The sequence below is a fragment of the Salvelinus alpinus genome, chromosome 2, assembly GCF_045679555.1.
Source record: "Salvelinus alpinus chromosome 2, SLU_Salpinus.1, whole genome shotgun sequence".
In the NCBI taxonomy this organism is placed as follows: Eukaryota; Metazoa; Chordata; class Actinopteri; order Salmoniformes; family Salmonidae; genus Salvelinus; species Salvelinus alpinus.
Window position 1 is genome coordinate 48,632,383 of NC_092087.1, and position 20,284 is coordinate 48,652,666.

Consider the following 20,284-nt stretch of genomic DNA (forward strand, 5'->3'; position numbering starts at 1 on the left):
TTACCAGTCACTTTTCAGCCCTGTTTACACTGCTCTATATTATTATTAATCATGCTACCAGTCACTTTCTCCTAATCCCTTCCTACATGTTTTTTAATTTTATTTATTTAACGTTTATTTAACTAGGCAAGTCAGTTAAGAACAAATTCTTATTTACAATGACGGCCTACCCTGGACAAACCCGGATGACGCTGGGCCAATTATGAGCCGCCCTATGAGACTCCCAATCAAGGCCGGACGTGATACAGCCTGGATTCGAACCAGGGACTGTAGTACAGTGCCTTAGGCCGCTGTGCCGCTCCGGAGCCATATATATATATATATATATACAATATATATATATATATATAGCTTTTAACCTTTTACATTATAATATTGAAGTATCTTCTCAGACGGTGTGTCTTCTCCGTATCAAAATAAAATTGTCTGCTGTCAGATGAGTCGCCCTATCACCACCTACGTTGAAAACGCTCTTTGACGTCATCGTGGGAGTGTTCCATCGGGAGAAATGAACGTTCATCAACACAATCCTCTCAGCGCCCATGTAAGTTATAATATGTAAATACACAATATAGTTTGATTGGCGAACTGTAATATCAATGTCGAGTATAGAATTTCTCATTTTGTAGTTTATTCTTGAAAGAGGTGTATTGTTTATTAAGTTGTGTTCAACCTGGTGTTAGCTAAGCTAGCGGTGTAGTAGCTGGCTGGCTAGCTATCGCTAAAACTAGCTAGCCACCGCTAGCTAACGTTACTCCCAACCAACCTGTTTTATCTTGCTAGAATTAGCTAAACTAGATAAGCGGTAACTAGTTGTCTGGGTGCAAGCGATTTACTTTAATGTGTCGTTACTGTTTGGGCATGAGCTGACTAAGGTTTGTGTTGGGGTGTGTCAGCATTCATATATGATCAACCATGCCCTATCACACATTTCCAATAGACAGATGCGCGCTAACTACATTTTCATTGAATGAAACTAGCTAACATTTGCTATTAATATTGGCTAAGTTAGTAAATAGGTGTAACTTGTTCAGTATGGTGTCTGTCAGGGAGGGAGTAGCATGGACGCCACTCAGCCGGTGTAACGTCGGGATGTGCTGCGGTGGAAATCCACGGGCACAAACCTGCTAACTAACGTTAGCTAGCTATGTCGTTACATCCTACAAAACACCGGGTGGGTGGATGTTTTCAGGCTGTCTGTGAGATCATTAGCCATACGCAACGACTAAAATGTGTCTGAACGCAAACCATATTTTTCATGTAATGTCTATTGCCGGGTTAGCATTTTAATTAGGCCTGTCCACGATAGTGGATGTAACATTAACTAGCCTCGATTAAAAATCCACACCTATGCTAATAGTTAGCTAAATGGCTCATGCTCATATTGATGATGCTGGTGGTAGTGTTGTTTGGCCACTGACGGTAACGTTTGCGCGGCTGTCATTTTCTATTCTGAAATGGGATGGGATAATTGTTCTTTTCCACTTTATAATCTCGGTAGTTAAGGTATGTAGTCAATTGCTTAGCAATACCTTGACGTTAGATTGAAGTGTGATTGTAATTAGCTAGGTGTCTTATCGCTAGTTAATTACGCACAGGCCGGTTTTGGGCGTGAACACCTCCACATATCTTGCAGCAAAGACATTTATCAACGGCTATCTGTCTGATTACGTTTATCGGATTAATTGAGCTAACAGCTCTGCGTTTAGCTCGGCAGTCAAACTAGCTAATGTCTCCTATTGTAAAAACAAACCCCACACAACGATTATTTAATTGATTGGAAAAATCGATCTGTCAGTTAGCTAAGAAATAGCAAGCTCACAGAAATGGGCTACTCAGTGGAGGCAAAGTTAGCTATCTAGGTAGCCGACTGATTGTGGCAGTTGAACTAATCTCACACGATTTAGCCAGGATTGTATTAGGCCTAGCTATTCTAGTGCTTTGTGTTGACAGGTAGGCCCATCACACCCCTTGAAGATGTTGGCATTGGTTTGCCTATCCCAGGCCAGTGTCTGTGCACCTGTTTTGTCTTAGTCTTTATGACGGCCCACTGGACTAGACAGAAGGATATGCAGTGCAATAGCACATTGAATCAGGCGAATGTACTGTATTAAGTCCAGTGGTGTAAAAATACTTTAAGTACTACTTAAGTAGTTTTTTGGGGTTATCTGCACTTTACTATTTATATTTTTGACTACTTTTACTTCACTACATTCCTTAAGAAAATATAGTAATTTTTACTCCATACATTTCCCTTGACACCCATAAGTAGTCGTTACATTTTGAATGCTTAGCAGGACAGGAAAACAGTCAAATTCACGCACTTATCAACCGAACATCCCTGGTCATCCCTACTGCGTCTGATCTGGCAGACTCATTAAACACACATGCTTCGTTTGTAAATGTTGTCTGAATGTTGGAGTGTGCCTGTGGCTTTCTGTAAATTACAATACAAGAAAATGGTGCCATCTGGTTTGCTTTAATATAAGGAATTTGAAATAATTTATACCTTTACTTTTGATACTTAATCACAGTTAAGAGTGAGTCACACGTGTAATTGAACTCCAGGGAGTTTCTCAAAAGCATTATGATCATATTTAAGTCAATTTGTAGGCCATGGATGAACCGTGATCTTAACACTATCAGTCCTATCAGTCCTGAGATCCCAGCAAATCACATATTTGACTTTCATTTGTCTGCATGTTCAGCCCTTACATTAGCTTCACAAATACAATTTAGTTTAAAACCATCTTCTTTTTAGGACAACCAGGATTACAAGTAGAACACAACAATTTGTCATAAACCGGTGCATTCGTGAGTTTTATCGACAAATGTCAATAAAATAAGGTCCGCCAAAGCAAAAACATGATGAATGCTGTAAGTACAGAATTAGTTGTGTGGTGTTTGTGACAGAAACTTTGAGCTTATTATAGACACTATGTCCTGGGATTTCCAATTATCTTCTATGTAGAAGAGCTCTTTGGACTCTACTCCCTTGTCTCACAAACACCGCTCTAGCTCAGCCCCCATTAAGCACACAGACTAATGGAATCTACGGATGCAGAAGAAATAGACCAATTCAGTTGTACAAACCAGAATCTCTAACACAATGTTTAAAGTGGTTTAGAAGTCCAAAACACACCAGCGATATGGTGGGACTCCTTGGGTTAATGGTAAAGATGTTTGAAAACCTGCCCTGACATATTTATCTCCTCTTTCCTTTTCAGCATGTGACATTCTGAAACATCAGTGGAAACTGTTGACTGAAGAGAAAAGGACATCCCAGCTCTTGTACTTTGAAAGAGTGTTCAAAGGAAGTGGGTTTTTGGAAATTTCCTTGGAATACTTAGGCTTTTCCTATGCAGTGAAATCCCAATAGGCCTGCTGATGACCGGAACTCAAGGTATGCTTCCCAGTAAAGCCAAACTAAAGTAGCTAGCCAAACTAAAGGGATCCTAGACTAATTGCCAATCGCACCTTTCCTAAAGCTATTTTTTGTGTAAAAGAAGGCCGCTTTTCAGCTTTAAAAAACGGAGCCTGAAATAGTTGTGGTATTAATGTTACAGCCATGTTGGCTTTCATCAGAATGAAGAATAGCTTTTGGTAGATGAACAGTGGTAAAAATAGATGAGAAGATGGATGCAGGCGGACACAGCACATTAAGACATTGTCCCCTTCCTGGACAAAGGGCCATGCTGTAGATGCCATGTGAAAGTAGACAGTTACAGTGAATGGACACAAGTACAGATATGGTTGCCAATGTGGTAGATACATTTGCATGAAATATCTTCTCCATGTAGGCACATGCAGTATAGACTGTAGAGAGAGACACACATACACACATGCTGGTGTGACCTTGGAAGGCTGCATGCATGAGGCGGCCGAGGGAAAGAGTGGGGGCGATCTCAATTGCATACTCCTCGCGTCCTCTCTCCTCGTCTCCTTCTCAAAACCCATTAGAGGAGAAGGTCAGAGGGAAGTGACCTCTGGCTTTCTCATCCAATGGGTTTTGAGAAGGAGGGAGGACGCGAGGAGTATGCAATTGAGATCTTCCCAGTGATAGGAGAGTGTTGGCTGACCCACTTCTGACAGAGATAATGTAGCGCCCTAAAGGAGGAAAAGAGACTGGGGGAGTCGTGGTGTGCTTCACTGTGTGAATGTCTGTTAGTACACTTGTCCCTGTACTCGTAGATCGGGGCGGCAGGTAGCCTAGTGGTTAGAGCGTTGGGCCAGTAACCGAAAGGTTTCCAGATCGAATCCCCGAGCTGACAAAGTGAAAATCTGTTGTTCTGCCCCTGAACAAGGCAGTTAAACCACTGTTCCTAGGCCGTCATTGTAAATAAGAATTTGTTCTTAACTGACTTGCCTAGATAAATATGCATTTTGGACTACATCTGTGGTAGTAGGTAGTCTTATATTACAGCATTAGGTCCTGTCTGCTTAATAATGCATTCATAATGCCATTAGACTCCCTAATCACTCTGTGGAACATGCATGTCACTGTGTGCTTTTGTTTGGTTTGTGTGTAGCCTACCTGCTCACTTGTTAACCACTGCGTCCCCTCAGTGAATTCGGCCTGCAAATGGGCCTATATATAGCCGGACCTTTCAGTCTCGCTTGCAATAAGTTAAACATGGGGTGAAATGGGGAGGGGAACGGGTAAGAGCGTTAGGGGATTTCCACTGATAGCTGAGGAGTATGCAGATATGCCTGTTGACATCTACTTTTGCCTATCTGGTGAGGTCAAGTGTTAGTTACTGCTAAGTGTGCACCGCTTCTGGGCGAGATTAGCCATAGTGTTACCTCAGTGTTACCTCAGTGTTGGGTTAATGTTACAGGCTTAGTGTTCCAGCTATGAGGAAGGGACTTACTCAAATGAAGCAATCTCTCAATCCTATCCATTTGGGATACTTTCACTCTGTCATTAGTAGTGTTTTTTTCTATGCTGTATTTGGGCGTTGCGCTATGCAGGCAGTTTTTCTCTGCATCCTCCAATCTGCTAATGTGAGGGGAAATTGTGGTGATGTATTATAATTTGCGAGTGGGTAGGGAGTTGTGTGGGAGGCATCGTGTCCGGCTTGTGCCAGTAAACTGGTGGTGACTGAATTCTTTCCCTTTTCCTCTTCCTTTAGTTGTGTGCGGATTGGGCAACTGGTGTGGTTGGTGGGTTCCACTGACAGGCACTTACTCTGTCCGAAGCGGCACCCTGTCCCCTGTATAGTGCACTACTTTTTGACCAGAGCCCATCAAAAGTAGTGTACTATGTAGGAGGATTTGGTTCCATTTGGGATGAAGGCTTTGACTAAAAAGCAGGTTCTTGGCTCACTGCACAAAAGGAGCTCTGCTGGTCAGCGTCTCTCAAGCTTTGTGTCCCTCATTACTTCTGTTATTTACTGTAACACTCATGATGTATCGGACCTCTACTGCTCTGCTCGTAGCTCTCCTGAGTAATCTGGATGGAGTCATCACTGCGAGGTGTTCCACACACCATGTCATGGTCTCATATTTTGAGTGTGCACAAGGCAGTGAAGATATTTGCTGTTAAGATGAGGACTTCTCAAAATGTATTCTAGGAGGAGTCCCTGAAGCCCCTCAGTGAGTGTGTACAGGTCTCGTTGATTCTGTGCAGTTTGTACACGGCTGATTTGAGCACGGGTCCGTGTGCCGCCGTTGCCAGCGTCATTTATTTGTATCTCGTCATTGGTTCCATTTTGATAGTGATTTCCCTCTGACGTTGACCTCTTCCTCCGCAGCCAACCCTGATCTGTAAGTCGGAAGAGGAGAAGCTGGACGGAGGGTAAGATCTATCTCCCTGGCTCTCTTTTTTTTTTTCTCTCTCTTTCTTGCCACCTGTTTCTTCTTGCTCTCTCCTTTTCCCTCGCGCTCTCTTCCTCCATATCTCTTCCCCCTTTCTTTGCTGTTGCTAAGTAAAATACAGTCTTTATATAAAGTGCTTTCCTGGAGCTCAACTCTCAGACGATGTGGATTTAGCCTTAGCCATCTCCGCTCACGGCTCCATGCTTGATCTGGTCTCTAAGGTCAAGGCTCTCTACAGGGATATCATGGCGCAACTCTGGGTGCCTCAGCCAGATAAGAAACCACCAGAAGATTCCATTATATTCATTTATATTTTGTTTCATTATTACTTATCTTTTTCATACTATTTACTTTAAACTCATTCGAAATCCTCAAAGGATATGTTTCCCCCCCCACCCATTTTAGTAAAGAAATAGTTTCTGAAATGCTGTGTATCTTATATTAGACTACAAACAACTGTCTAAGTAAATAACAAATGAAGGCAATGTTTGTTAACCTCTGCCTGACAAGGAAACCACAGTCAGATTAGGCTAGTTAACCCAGGTCCTGTGACGTGCTTTCGTTCTCTAAAAGTGCGTTTGCAATATGACACACTGAAGTGCCACTATCTATGGAAACTGTACAATAAAACCCCAGCATTTCAGAAATTGTTTTTGGAAATTATTTTGTTTAGCACGACACCCGTCATTGCTGTAGAAGTCTGCTTTCTTTAGTAGAGTTGTTTTGTAAGTGGGTTTGGACATCACAGACGTTGTGGTTTGGGTCATATGGATTTACCATACTGAACAAAAATATAAACGCAACAATTTCAAAGATTTTAGTTACAGTTCATGTAAGGAAATCAGTCAATTTAAATATATACATTAGACCCGAATCTATGGATTTCACATGACTGGGAATACAGATGATTGCACCTCAGGATCTCGTCATGGTGTCTTTGTGCATCCAAATTGGCATCAATTTAAAATGCAATTTTGTTCGTTGTCCATAGCTTATACCTGCCCATACCATAACCCCTCAGCCACCATGGGGCAGTCTGTTCACAACGTTGACATCAGCAAACCCGCTCTCCCGCACGAGGCCATACACGTGGTCTGTGGTTGTGAGGCTGGTTGGACCTACGTCATTTGAGAGAATTTGTCAGGAGGCGGCTTATGGTAGAGAAATTAACATTACATTCTCTGGTGACAGCTCTGCTGGACATTCCTGCAGTCAGCATGCCAATTGCACGCTGCCTCAACTTGAGACATCTGTGACATTGTATTGTGACAACTGCACGGTTGAGTGGGATTTTATTGTCCCAGCACAAGGTCCACCTGTGTAATGATCATGCTTTTTAATCAGCTTCTTGATATGCCAAACCTGTCAGGTGGATGGATTGTCTTGGCAAAGGAGAAATGCTCACTGACAGGGACGTAAACTAATTTGTGAACAAAATTTGAGAAGCTTTTTGTGCGTATGGAACATTTCTGTGATCTTTTATTTCAGCTCATGAAACATGGGACCAACACTTTACATGCTGCGTTTTTATATTTTTGTTCAGTGTAATATTGTAATAATAAAAAATATTTGAACATACATATATATATATATATAAATAAATCGAGTCAACTAAACTCGAGCCTCAATGTTTCAAAGCTGACACGAGTTCAACCTCTGCCTGCTGCTTTTTGTAATCATTGTTTTAATTATGGTGCTTTCTTTTGTCCCATCCACTCACTGTTGCATGTCATAATCCATTTTATTTCCCTTTTTGTGTTAGACGAGCATGTCTTTGAGCCAATCCGCATGCACGCGCATAGGGCCCAAGTGAGTGAGCGCCATACTCCTTGCTTCCCGACTTTTGAAGCTGCCTCTCAAAGGGGGTGTGTTGTTGGGGCGTAGCTAGACCCCCGCACCCCCAGAGTTGACCCTGTGGCTGAGCGTTAGCCTGGCGCCCCCTGATGGATCAGGCTAGTAGTGAGCAGAGTCCTGAGGAGCCGGATGCGGGAGGTCGGGCGGAGCAGGAGGTGGGCCGAAGGGCGTCTGAGTCGGAGCACGGCCTGTCCAAAATCACCCACAATGCACTGGAGAACATGGGCGCGCTTGGCCACGGCCTGAAGCAGCTTTTCCAGCCGCAGCGCCGCCGCTCGTCCGTCTCCCCGCACGACGCCGCCGCCTCCTCCTCAGGTTGCCCCGCCCTTGAGCCCCCTGACGGTGGGGGGCCAGAGGTTGGGGACGCCCACTCGGCACCCGGTCCGGACTCTGACCCCCACACTACTTCCTCCGCTCCCCCTGCAGCTCTGAGCCGCGTTCTGCAGCAAATCCGTGGCGCGCCCCCCATAATGAAGCGAGGGACCAGTCTGCAGAGCCGCCGCACCAAGGCGGGGGGGACCGGGGACCCCCCCCAGAAAGGCAGCCCCCAGATCCACCGGAGGAGTACCCAGGAGGTTATGCTGCTGCAGGCTGGCCGCCCGCGCTCCTCCTCCACCACGGACACGCCCACCAGCCCCGCCCTGGCCGACATGCTGCTCACTTCCGGGTACCACTCCACTGAGGAGCCTGACAGGGTGAGTTGAAACTAGGCCCCTACAGGGGTTGGTCCCCTGTAAAACCTACCCACTGGTGCAGACAGGCCACTGCAAGCTTTTCACCTATATTTAAAACAAAATATGTAATAAACAAGCAGCTGCTGCTAGAGAAAACGCATATCTAAATGGAAGCACAGTATTGGAAGGTCAGAATTCATGATGATTTACTGTGAAATGAAATTGATCATATTGGGCTTACTGGCTTGCCTTCCTCTGGATGTTCTTGGATGAAGGAGTGAAAGGAACTGTCATTACTGGCAGGTCAGTGTGTGTGTGTGTGTGTGTGTGTATTGGTCACTATGTGCTCTAAGCCTTTCTATATTTAGCTGTGGCTGTCTCCAAGTATACTTCAGGTCAGCCAGCGAAGGCTTGACTTGCAGGCCAAAACAAGCTGAAAAGCGGCTGGTCCCCTGACATCTCTGACACTGTCCTCCAACATTTTAGATGTAGACTGGTCCTCACTGGAATTGCTCAAATCCGTAGAAATTTGGAGTACACTGTATTAACAATATTTTGCCAATGAATGAATACTGACTGATTTAGTAGCAGGACAGTGCATTTCTAAATCCTTCACGCTGTTAGGATTGAGTGTTGAACTCTAGACAACTAGTACAACTAGCCCATCATTGTGTCTGAGGTATACCCATCATGCACAGTGCATACCCCTGGCAGTCACCTCGCAATGCTTGATGACACCACCAAGCCTTTTGAGCAGGAAGGGTATGAATCGGGCAGTAGGATGACGAACCTAAGCAGTCTGTTCCACCAACAGCAGACCGTGGCCACCCTACTGTGTGAACTGTAATTAACTCGCGTTACATGAGCAGCTAACAGGCTAGTGGCTAGCTACAGTAGCGTCTGGATGTGTCTGTAGTTGAGCGACTCAGTCTGTCGGTCTTAGAGAAAGCAAAAGTCCTTTCCATCCCCACATAAGCTGTCTGAACTCACAGTGATGGAAGGTGGGATGGAAGTGCAACTCCACTTGTAGTTAGTGGCCTTCGTCTGGCCCAACTCCCCAGAACGGAACATAAGTCATTCATTCTGGGCTGATCTCCAGCACCGCCATTCTAGAATCCCACCTCTCTGTGTAGAAAATAGATTTGAGAACATAACATTTTTATTTTTCTGGTTGAGAAAAATGCTTTAGCTTCAGTTAAGCCACATCATTTACTGTGAATAGGGAAGACACACACACACTCTGTATGGCATCCCTGTCTGATGGATTACTGCTCAGTATATAGACATGGGTTCCTCTGGAGATATTTATGGAAGGTACGACTCGGCTGTTTTTACAAATTATTAACATGTTCCTTTATGGCAAATCAGTCTGAGGTAACATTATGTAGGGTGTCCAGCCACTGCCCAGAGGGGGTGAAAATGTCACTTCTGTATGTTATAATAGGCAGAATCTACCACAAACCCAAAGCTTCCTTATGTTATAAAATACATTTTACCAAGACATCTGATTATTCGTGTTCTGAGTCGTTCAGTGGGGTCTTTCTCTAATGTGTCATTAACGTTACTTCCAAAAAGTCAGATTTTGTAACTTAATATATCCGATAATAAGCACAGAGCTCTGTTGATATAGCGGTGCAGGCTTCTCATAACTTTTGGGGATTTATAATTTTGTCGTTGTCAGTTGTTTCCGCGGGTCGCAAAAGGTGCATTTCACATATGTCATTAAATGTAAAAGGCTTTGACAATAAAAAGCTTGGAACATGCTCAATAATCCATGGCCATTTCACCGAGCGACGCTTGTTTTTGTGAAGTCTTAGAGGAGTTTCGACTTAATATGAAAAGCATACGCGTCATGTCTCAATCGATATCCATTTTACCTCTATTGTTTTATGTCCTGCGGATTTGAGAATGACGACCCGTTCAATGGGAAGGTGAGCCTCTCAGAATTAAGGCTACGGGCTACCGTTCACCGAATCCAGCCTAACTGATGCGATAGAGATATACACTACCGTTTAAAAGTTTGGGGTCACATAGAAAATTCCTTGTTTTTGAAAGGAAAGCATTTTATTTTTTTTGTCCATTTTAAAATAACATCAAATTGATCAGAAATGCAGTGTAGACATTGTTAATGTTGTAAATGACTATTGTAGCTGGAAACGGCAGATTTTTTATGGAATATCTACATAGGCTACAGAGGCCCATTATCAGCCACCATCACTCCCGTGTTCCAATGGCATGTTGTGATAGCTAATCCAAGTTTATCATTTTAAAAGGTTCATTGATCTTTAGAAAACCCTTTTGCCTAGAAGGCCAGCATCCCGGAGTCGCTTCTTCACTGTTGACGTTGAGACTGGTGTGTTTGCGGGTACTATTTAATGAAGCTGCCAGTTGAGGACTTGGGAGGCGGCTGTTTCTCAAACTAGACACTCTAATGTACTTGTCTTCTTGCTCAGTTGTGCACCAGGGCCTCTCACTCTTTCTATTCTGGTTAGAGCCAGTTTTTGCTGTTCTGTGAAGGGAGTAGTACACAGCGTTGTAAGCAATCATCAGTTTCTGATAATGGGCCTCTGTACGCCTATTTAGATATTCCATTTAAAATCCGCTGTTCCCAGCTACAATAGTCATTTACAACATTAACAATGTACACTGTATTTCTGATCAATTTGATGTTATTTTGATGGACAAAAAATCAGCTTTTCTTTCAAAAACAAGGACATTTCTAAGTGACCCGTAGAACCTTAGAACCTTTTGAACGGTTGTGTGTGTGATATATTTATATATAAAAAATGGGTTGTCATTTAGTCCCCCTAATTCTGACCATCCTACAAGGGTAAAAACTAACTTTTGAAGGGATTATGATAGAGACATGAGGTTTGGATCACTGGGTTTTCTTGGATGATTATCTACACAATTAACATTTTACACATTGGTCAAAATGTGTTTTTGATTGGAGACCCTATATTATGATTATACGGTGTTGGCTGATTTGATCATGTTTGCCTTATAGTTACTTTCCACTCCATTTGGCTACTTTTAATGCTCTTCCTCAATCTTACACGACAGTCTCTGATCTATCCTTCTCTCCTCCCATCTTCTCTTCCTCCTCGTTACTGTCTTTCCTGGGTCAGCTGGATTGTCTGGACGGTTCCGGCCCGGCTGTATCGCCCAACGCCCTCTCCTGCGGAGCCGACGGCTACGGGCTGGACTCGGTCGACACCACCCCCGACCCCCAGCGCACAAAACAGGCCATCGCCCAGCTGCAGCAGAAGATCCTCAAGCTCACCGAGCAGATCAAGATTGAGCAGACGGCCAGAGACGACAACGTGGCCGAGTACCTGAAGCTGGCCAACAACGCGGACAAGCAGCAGAGTGCCCGCATCAAACAGGTGTTTGAGAAGAAGAACCAGAAGTCGGCCCAGACCATTCAGCAGCTGCAGAGGAAGCTGGAGCACTACCACCGCAAACTGAGAGAGGTGGAACACAACGGTATCCCCCGTCAGCCCAAAGACGTGCTCCGAGACATGCACCAAGGCCTCAAGGGCGTGGGCGCTAAGGTTAGCGTTATGAACATTTTAACATCACATGTACTTTCCTTATGAGGTCATCCCGCTTATTTTTCACCAGTGTTATTTCTACCACTAGTGTGCCACTGCAACTGCTAATGTGAGTACTACCACCACCACCATCAAAATCTATTTTTTTCTGGTTTTAGTCACTTGTCCTTTTCCGAGTAATTAGCAGCACACAGTTTCCTACAGAATTCAATAGATTGCGTGTAGAATATGCATGTCTCAGACCTGGGTTCATAAATACTATTCGAAATCATTTCATACTTTAGCTGGGCTTGATTGAGCTTGACTGGTGCAATAACTTATAGAAGAGTTGCAAACTGTGCCCATCTGTCACTCCAGGCAGACTAAAGCAAACGCTAAAAGTATTTGAAAGATTAAGTGGTATTTGAACTAGGGGTGTGAAACGTTTTAAAATGAAATCGGGATCCCTAATGTTTAGAATAATCCCAAATGGAAAAAGTATCCCCCCCCCCATCGCTAATAATGCGTGTATTTGTTCAGTCTTTGGTCTGTTGCATGTAGAATTTCCTAGCCTGTTCATTGGTTTACTGAAGTTAAGAAATTGCGAAGTACATTGCGTGGTACAGCTTCTGATTGCCGACAGATGGGCCTAGTGCACAGTTCTGCCTGTTGGCCGACCTGCCTATACTCTGCCCCTCCCCTCTCTCTCTGTCGCTCACTAAGAAAGATGCGAGTGTTTGGGAAGTACGGCATGTAATCGGTCTCTGTTTTTTAATCTTAGCAGTCGATTCCTATCGGAAAATATTTTCTTTCTACTAAATGTTATGGTATTTAACAAACTTTAGACCTAAAGTTGCGCGCAGTCAGATTATTGATTATTTGATTGACACTTCTGGTAATTAGTACCGCTTCAGTGGTATTCTTTTACAGACAAGTAAAATGCCCGCTCAGTCAAGCTTCGGAACTCTCCAGAGTTTAGTGTCGATATTTTAAAAAGCTTTAACGTACCCTTACAGGCAAACATGCCGTGGCTGAGGTGCTTTCAAGGGTAGTAGACTGCAGTAGATATAACTTCATTGCCCGGCCCAGCGGTCATGCATTAGGACCATTATTCTGCATTGTGGAATTTTCAGATTTATTCTGGTAAATCGTAAAAAGAAAATGGCAGTTAAAACGCTTATCAAAGTTGTCCATTTGTCACATCCCTAAGTTGAACCCAGGTCTGGTATCTCTGTCCCATGTGTTTTCACTACCACCGTAGTCTCCCCTCCCTCCCTAGTTAGTAACTGACCCATCTCCCCCAACAGGTCACCGGTGGTCTCTCCAGCTTCTCCCACGCCACTCACTCGGCGGCCGGGGCCGTGGTGTCCAAGCCTCGCGAGATCGCCTCCCTCATCCGCAACAAGTTTGGCAGCGCAGACAACATCTCTGCCCTGAAGGACTCCCTGGACGAGCCCCAGGAGGATGGTCACGTTCTGGGGACTGGGGGGTCCAGGACCCTGGGGGGGGCCTCTAGCCCCAAGTACGGCAGCGAGGACGACTGCTCCAGTGCCACCTCCGGCTCGGCTGGGGCCAACAGCATCACAGGGGCCCCCGGGGGCCCGCCCAGCTCTAAGGGCTTGAACACACTGGAGCACGGCCAGAGCTTGGGCTTGGACACGCTGCTCCACGAGGTCCAGGAGCTCCGGGACAGCCAAGGTCGGCTGGATGAGTCGTTTGACAGCCTGAAAAGCCACTACCAGAGAGACTACACCATGATCATGCAGGCCCTGCAGGAGGAGAGATACAGGTAGCCACTGCATGCCACACACAACCTAGGACGCAACCGGTATTAAATAGAATAGACCAGTGGTTACCAACGGGTCGATCGACTGGGCGACCTTCAAGGCAATTTTAGTTGATCAAACATTTCTGTAGAAAAGGCTACCTGGGTGGCAGGTAGCCTAGCGGTTAAAAGGGTAATGCCAGTAACTGAAAGGTCACTGGTTCGAATCCCAGAGCCGACTAGTTGAAACATCTGTCGATGTGTCCTTGAGCAAGGCACTTAATCCTAATTAATGACCCAAATGTAAAAATGATAAAGCCTTGTGCATATATACAGTGGGGCAAAAAAGTATTTAGTCAGCCACCAGTTGTGCAAGTTCTCCCACTTAAAAAGATGAGAGAGGCCCTGTAATTTTCATCATAGGTACACTTCAACTATGACAGACAAAATGAGAAGAAAGAAAATCCAGAAAGTCACATTGTAGGATTTTTTATGAATTTATTTGCAAATTATGGTGGAAAATAAGTATTTGGTCACCTACAAACAAGCAAGATTTCTGGCTCGCACAGATCTGTAACTTCTTCTTTAAGAGGCTCCTCTGTCCTCCACTCGTTACCTGTATTAATGGCACCTGTTTGAACTTGTTATCAGTATAAAAGACACCTGTCCACAACCTCAAACAGTCACACTCCAAACTCCACTATGGCCAAGACCAAGGAGATGTCAAAGGACACCAGAAACAAAATTGTAGACCTGCACCAGGCTGGGAAGACTGAATCTGCAATAGGTAAGCAGCTTGGTTTGAAGAAATCAACTGTGGGAGCAATTATTAGGAAATGGAAGACATACAAGACCACTGATAATCTCCCTCGATCTGGGGCCCCTCGCAAGATCTCACCCCGCGGGGTCAAAATTATCACAAGAACGGTGAGCAAAAATCCCAGAACCACACAGGGGGGACCTAGTGAATGACCTGCAGAGAGCTGGGACCAAAGTAACAAAGCCTACCATCAGTAACACACTACGCCGCCAGGGACTCAAATCCTGCAGTGCCAGACGTGTCCCTTTGCTTAAGCCAGTACAGGTCCCCCCCGTGTGGTTCTGGGATTTTTGCTCACCGTTCTTGTGATCATTTTGACCCCATGGGGTGAGATCTTGCGTGGAGCCCCAGATCGAGGGAGATTATCAGTGGTCTTGTATGTCTTCCATTTCCTAATAATTGCTCCCACAGTTGATTTCTTCAAACCAAGCTGCTTACTGCTTACCTATTGCAGATTCAGTCTTCCCAGCCTGGTGCAGGTCTACAATTTTGTTTCTGGTGTCCTTTGACATCTCCTTGGTCTTGGCCATAGTGGAGTTTGGAGTGTGACTGTTTGAGGTTGTGGACAGGTGTCTTTTATACTGATAACAAGTTCAAACAGGTGCCATTAATACAGGTAACGAGTGGAGGACAGAGGAGCCTCTTAAAGAAGAAGTTACAGATCTGTGCGAGCCAGAAATCTTGCTTGTTTGTAGGTGACCAAATACTTATTTTCCACCATAATTTGCAAATAAATTCATAAAAAATCCTACAATGTGACTTTCTGGATTTTCTTTCTTCTCATTTTGTCTGTCATAGTTGAAGTGTACCTATGATGAAAATTACAGGCCTCTCTCATCTTTTTAAGTGGGAGAACTTGCACAATTGGTGGCTGACTAAATACTTTTTGCCCCACTGTATATATGTCTTGCTCTGTTGGCGGTAGGTGCACTTGATTCAGAAGCACTGTGCCGGGTAGGCAAAGTGTTCCCATTTTGAACCATTTTCTCTGAAGGGACACATTCTGCTTAACCGGCGGACCAGGAGTGCTAAATCAAGCGCGCCTACTGTGCTGGCCAATCGGCTAGTTCAAATCACCATGCCTACAGCTTCCACGACCCCCACAGCAAAGTTTGATACCAGCCTACTAGCATACTTGAGACTTCAACTTTGACAGTGTCTCTTTAGTCATAGTTTTCAAAGAATACAGCAAGGAGCTGCTGTTTTTTCTAACGGAGTTCATGTTTAAGTTTTTATTCAGCATTGTCAACACAAAACAAAAACGCACTTCTCCCTACTTCCACTAGTGCTACAACCAGCACTGCAGCTGCAATGAATGAATGAATGAATGAATTGAGTAGCCAAGTGTATCGATAGGCCTGCGTTTTTATTATTAGCAGCTCGTCGTGTCTATTGTAATATAGAGGAATATTTAACTTGCTCTAGTTATAGGAACAACATGAATTTGTGCATGAGGCAGAAATAATGTTGTGCGACTCGAGGTTCACCATCAGGTGGAAGACTGTCCTCTCTCTCTGGTCAGTCTCACCGGAGGAAAGGAGCGAGCAGGGACCATGAGAGGTGGACTCTGCTTCTCTCTCCCCAGCTGAAACTGACCGTCAGATGCAGGGAGCATCAGTTTCCCCAGTGGGAGAAACTCCTCAAATACAGGTGTGCCAAGCTTGTAGCGTCATGCCCAAGAAGACTCAATGCTGTAATTGGTGCCAAAGGTGTTTCAACAAAGTATTGAGTAAAGGGTCTGAATACTTATGTAAATGTGATGTTTCAGTTTTTTTTTTTTAAATTTAGTATAAATTAGCAAAAATTTCTAATCCTGTTTTCGCTTTGTCATTATGGGGTATTGTGTGTAGATTGAGGGAACTATTTAATTAATTTTAGAATAAGGCTGTAACAAAGTCAAGGGGTCTGAATACTTTCCGTAGCCACTGTGCCTTCAAAGTATTCCCACCCCTTGACTTTTTCCACAGTTTGTTACATTACAGACTTATTCTAAAATACTAACCTAGCCTAATTGACAGAGAAAATGAACCCTGTACAGAATTAATATTCCAAATAACCCATAATGTCAGTGGAATTGTGTTTATTGACCATTTTACAAATTAATTTAAAAATGAAACGATGAAATGTCGTGTCTAAGTATTCAACCACTTTTGTTATGGTAAGCCTAAATTAGTTGAATAAAAATGTGCTTAAGAAGTCATAAGTTGCATGGCCAATACAAAGACACAGGCGTCCTTCCTCACTCAGTTGCCAGAGAGGAAGGAAACTGCTCAGGGATTCACAATGTGGCCAATGGTGACTTTAATACAGAGTTTAATAGTTGTGATAGGAAAAACATTGTACCTATTCAAAAAGTCTGTACGGAATTAAAATATTCCAAAACATTCATACTGTTTACAACTTGTTGTCCTGAAATATGAAGTGTTATGTTTGGTACAAATCCAATACAACACATTAGACTACCTATCTCCATATTTTAATGTAGGTGGTGGCTGCATCATGTTATGGGTATTCTTGTAATCATTAAGGACTGGGGAGTTTTTCAGGATTAAAAAATAAATGGAATGGAGCACAGGCATAATCCTAGAGGAAAACCTGGTTGTCTGCTTTCCACTAGACACTGGGAGATGAATTCACCTTTCAGCAGGATAATAACCTAAAACACAAGGCCACATCTACACTGGAGTTGCTTACCAAGAAGACAGTGAATGTTCTTTACAGTTTGGACTTAAATCTGCTTGAAAATGTATGTCAAGACTTAAATGGTTGTCTAGCAATGATCAACAACCAATTTGACAGAGCTTGAAGAATTTTGAAAAGAATAATGGGGAAAATGGTACAATCCAAGTGTGCAAAGCTCCGAGAGACTTACCCAGAAACACTCACAGCTGTAATCGCTGCCAAAGGTGATTCTAACATGTATTGACTCCGGGGTGTGAATACTTATGTAAATTGAGATTTAATTTTCAATATATTTGCAAAAAACTCTAAACATATTTTCACTTTGCTATTATGGGATGTTGTGTATAGATGTGTGAGAAAAATCTATTTAATACATTTTGAATTCGGGCTGTAACACAATGTGGAATAAGTCAAGGGGTATGAATACTTTCTGAAGGCAGAGTACATACTGAACTTAGCAGTTACTCAAGTTGCTAAGAGATGCAAAATCCCCTTGTTACTAAATTTAGAATACCGGTATACTTTCTCAGTTCAAAATAACTCTTATCACTCAGCACCACCAAACATTTCCACTAACACTTCCTTTCATGACACATTTTATAATAAATAAAAAAATACATCTATATGTAGCAAAAATATATATATATATTTTAGTCCTCAAAGGGAGGGGTTAATGCAAGGACGTGTTTGATTGGTACTGTGTGTGTTCAGGTGTGAGCGTTTGGAGGAGCAGCTGAATGACTTAACAGAGCTGCACCAGAATGAGATCCTGAACCTGAAGCAGGAGCTGGCCAGCATGGAGGAGAAGATCGCCTATCAGTCATACGAGAGAGCTAGAGACATTCAGGTAGGTTCTGTCAGCAATTGAAATAAGGAATATTTTTGCCTCATACCTTTTAGCTCCAGTGAACTCAATTTGTTTCTTCTTTCTCCCCCCTTGATATGTTATACGATAGGGTCTCGCTGTGTTTGTGGTGAAGCGAGTTAGTGACATTCCAACCTGTTTAACCATGTCCCCCCCCCCCCCCATATGTAGGAGTCTCTGGAGGTGTGCCAGACGCGTATCTCCAAGATGGAGCTGCAGCAACAACAGCAGCAGGTGGTCCAGCTAGAGGGCCTAGAGAACGCCACGGCCCGGACCCTGCTGGGCAAGCTCATCAACGTACTGCTAGCCGTCATGGCCGTGCTCCTGGTATTCGTCTCCACCGTGGCCAACTGTGTGGTGCCCCTGATGAAAACGCGCAGCCGCACCTTCTCCACGCTGCTCTTTGTCGTCCTCCTCGCCTTCCTGTGGAGGAACTGGGAGGTCATCTCGCAGTACCTGGATCGCTTCCTGTTGTCCCCGAGTTGACCTACAGGGGTGGGGCTCTCTCAATGAGTGACGAAGGGAGGTGATGGCGGGGCGGGGCTCCCTGAACAATGAGGGACAGAGGTGGGGCCTGGTGTGGGACGACGACTAACTAACAAACCCGTACACTGCCTCTGATGCATGTGGTGGAGCCAGGCCAGCACAAAGGGCGGGCTTAGCGGAAAGGAGGATGAGGAGCCAGGAGATCTGCACACTTACTTCTCTCGCTCTCTCCAAGCAGTGCAATTGTTTACACGTGGAAGACGTTTTCTTACTTTAGAATTGATTCAAGTGGTATTGAATTTGTTTCTTCTTGTTATTGCAGTCATTAATGCAGATGCTTGAGGGCAGGATTGGGAAGGTAAACAGCTGACATGTTGATGAACCACATGGCTAGTGACTTTACCCTTTTCTCTATGTCCAAAATCTCTCTTCCTTTTCTCTCTTTAACCCTAAAATCTCTCCTTTCTCCCTTTTCTTACTCCCAATATGTTCTCTTCCGTGTTTGTCTTCCTCTGCCCCTCTTCTCAATCACCCCAGTCTTTGCCCATTTCACCAAATCGCTCTTCTTTCTGGGAGGATTGATGTGACTAGCTACAGTGCACTGCTGTGGACAAAATCAAATTTATCACTGGATCAAGCAAGTGATGGGTTCTTGACTTGTTTCTATTGGACGAGCTAAACGTGACGTTGGGCCTGATTGGATCAGGACTGAGTCGGAATATTCTCAGCTTGAAGCCCCGCACTCTTGGCCTGGCCTGTTGGATCTGCCCCTGCTGAGACTATAAAATAAATGAACATACTTGAAGAGCTGTGAAACTGCTCAGACTTTCAGTGCTTCCGTACTGTTTCTATTAGTGAAATGAAATGTCAACTTTTTATTTTTTAAAACAAATAAACATGCGGTTTTAAAAATGCAGGATTGAGTCAACACACCCAGCTTCTATTTCAACCTCATGTTTTTGATGTGTAGAAAATATTGCCTATATTGACAAGCTAGTCGAGCTCCAACAATGTCCTCAAAGATGGAAGGCAGGTGACACCTTTTCTAGCCAATGAGGGCAGATAAGTGTGACTGGGTCATAGATAGGCCTCATCTGTGACAGCTTCAATGGCGTTGTCTATGCTCTCCATTTTAAAGTATTACATTTCTCCTGACTCGTAGGAATTCCCACCCAGTTGACTATGTTAAAATAGTGTAAGCCCTCCATTGCAATGTCTATGCTACAATGGGTTAACCATAAGTATCACAACAGGCACAACTCCAATATGAAGTAGTTTTTTCAGTTGCAGAATTGCCACAACCTAACAATTACAAAACTTGGATTCGATCAAATAACCCCCACGTGGAAAATTGGCAAATATCTATTGACCAAATTCAACTCATTGACCTCCATACGAATTGCTCACGTTGTGGACAGATTCTGGGCAGAGTAAAAACTTGCTTCACTTCTTCAAATCCAGGTTTTGAGGTCCACAGCGTTAATGATTTATTATTCTCCTTAGAGGTGGTTGAGTAAAAGCTGGTTAAACTTCCAGGGAATAAAGAACCAGGAGCACCAGTGGACAGTAATGTTCTGGTACCTTTGAATATCAAACTGAAGACTCAATTAGTTCTTGCACCCCCTTGTGGACAAACTGAAATGGTACAACATGTTGCATTGCGCCTTTGTGGGCACTGACCCATAAGACTAGTTTTTGAATAGTTATGGGAAATGTTTAGTTCCAACTGTATAGAAAGACTGCTACCACAAACCAGCAGCATCAAAAAATCCATGGTGGAGAGAACAG

General features: G+C 43.9%; 1 protein-coding gene across 2 annotated transcripts; it reads left to right on the forward strand.

Annotated features, from left to right (window-relative positions):
- Positions 1-441: 441 nt before the first annotated feature.
- tmcc1b (transmembrane and coiled-coil domain family 1b) lies at positions 442-19,412 on the forward strand. 2 transcript variants are annotated; one of them, XM_071383073.1, is made up of 8 exons: positions 442-544; positions 3,228-3,403; positions 5,754-5,797; positions 7,580-8,366; positions 11,474-11,899; positions 13,186-13,667; positions 17,857-17,992; positions 18,182-19,412. In XM_071383073.1, the coding sequence occupies exons 4-8, from the start codon at positions 7,761-7,763 to the stop codon at positions 18,494-18,496; spliced, it is 1,965 nt and encodes a 654-aa protein (XP_071239174.1). In that variant the 5' UTR covers positions 442-544; positions 3,228-3,403; positions 5,754-5,797; positions 7,580-7,760; the 3' UTR covers positions 18,497-19,412. The 2 variants fall into 2 exon arrangements, with proteins under 2 accessions (XP_071239174.1, XP_071239183.1); XM_071383082.1 differs by having other exon boundaries at positions 8,098-8,366.
- Positions 19,413-20,284: the final 872 nt, after the last annotated feature.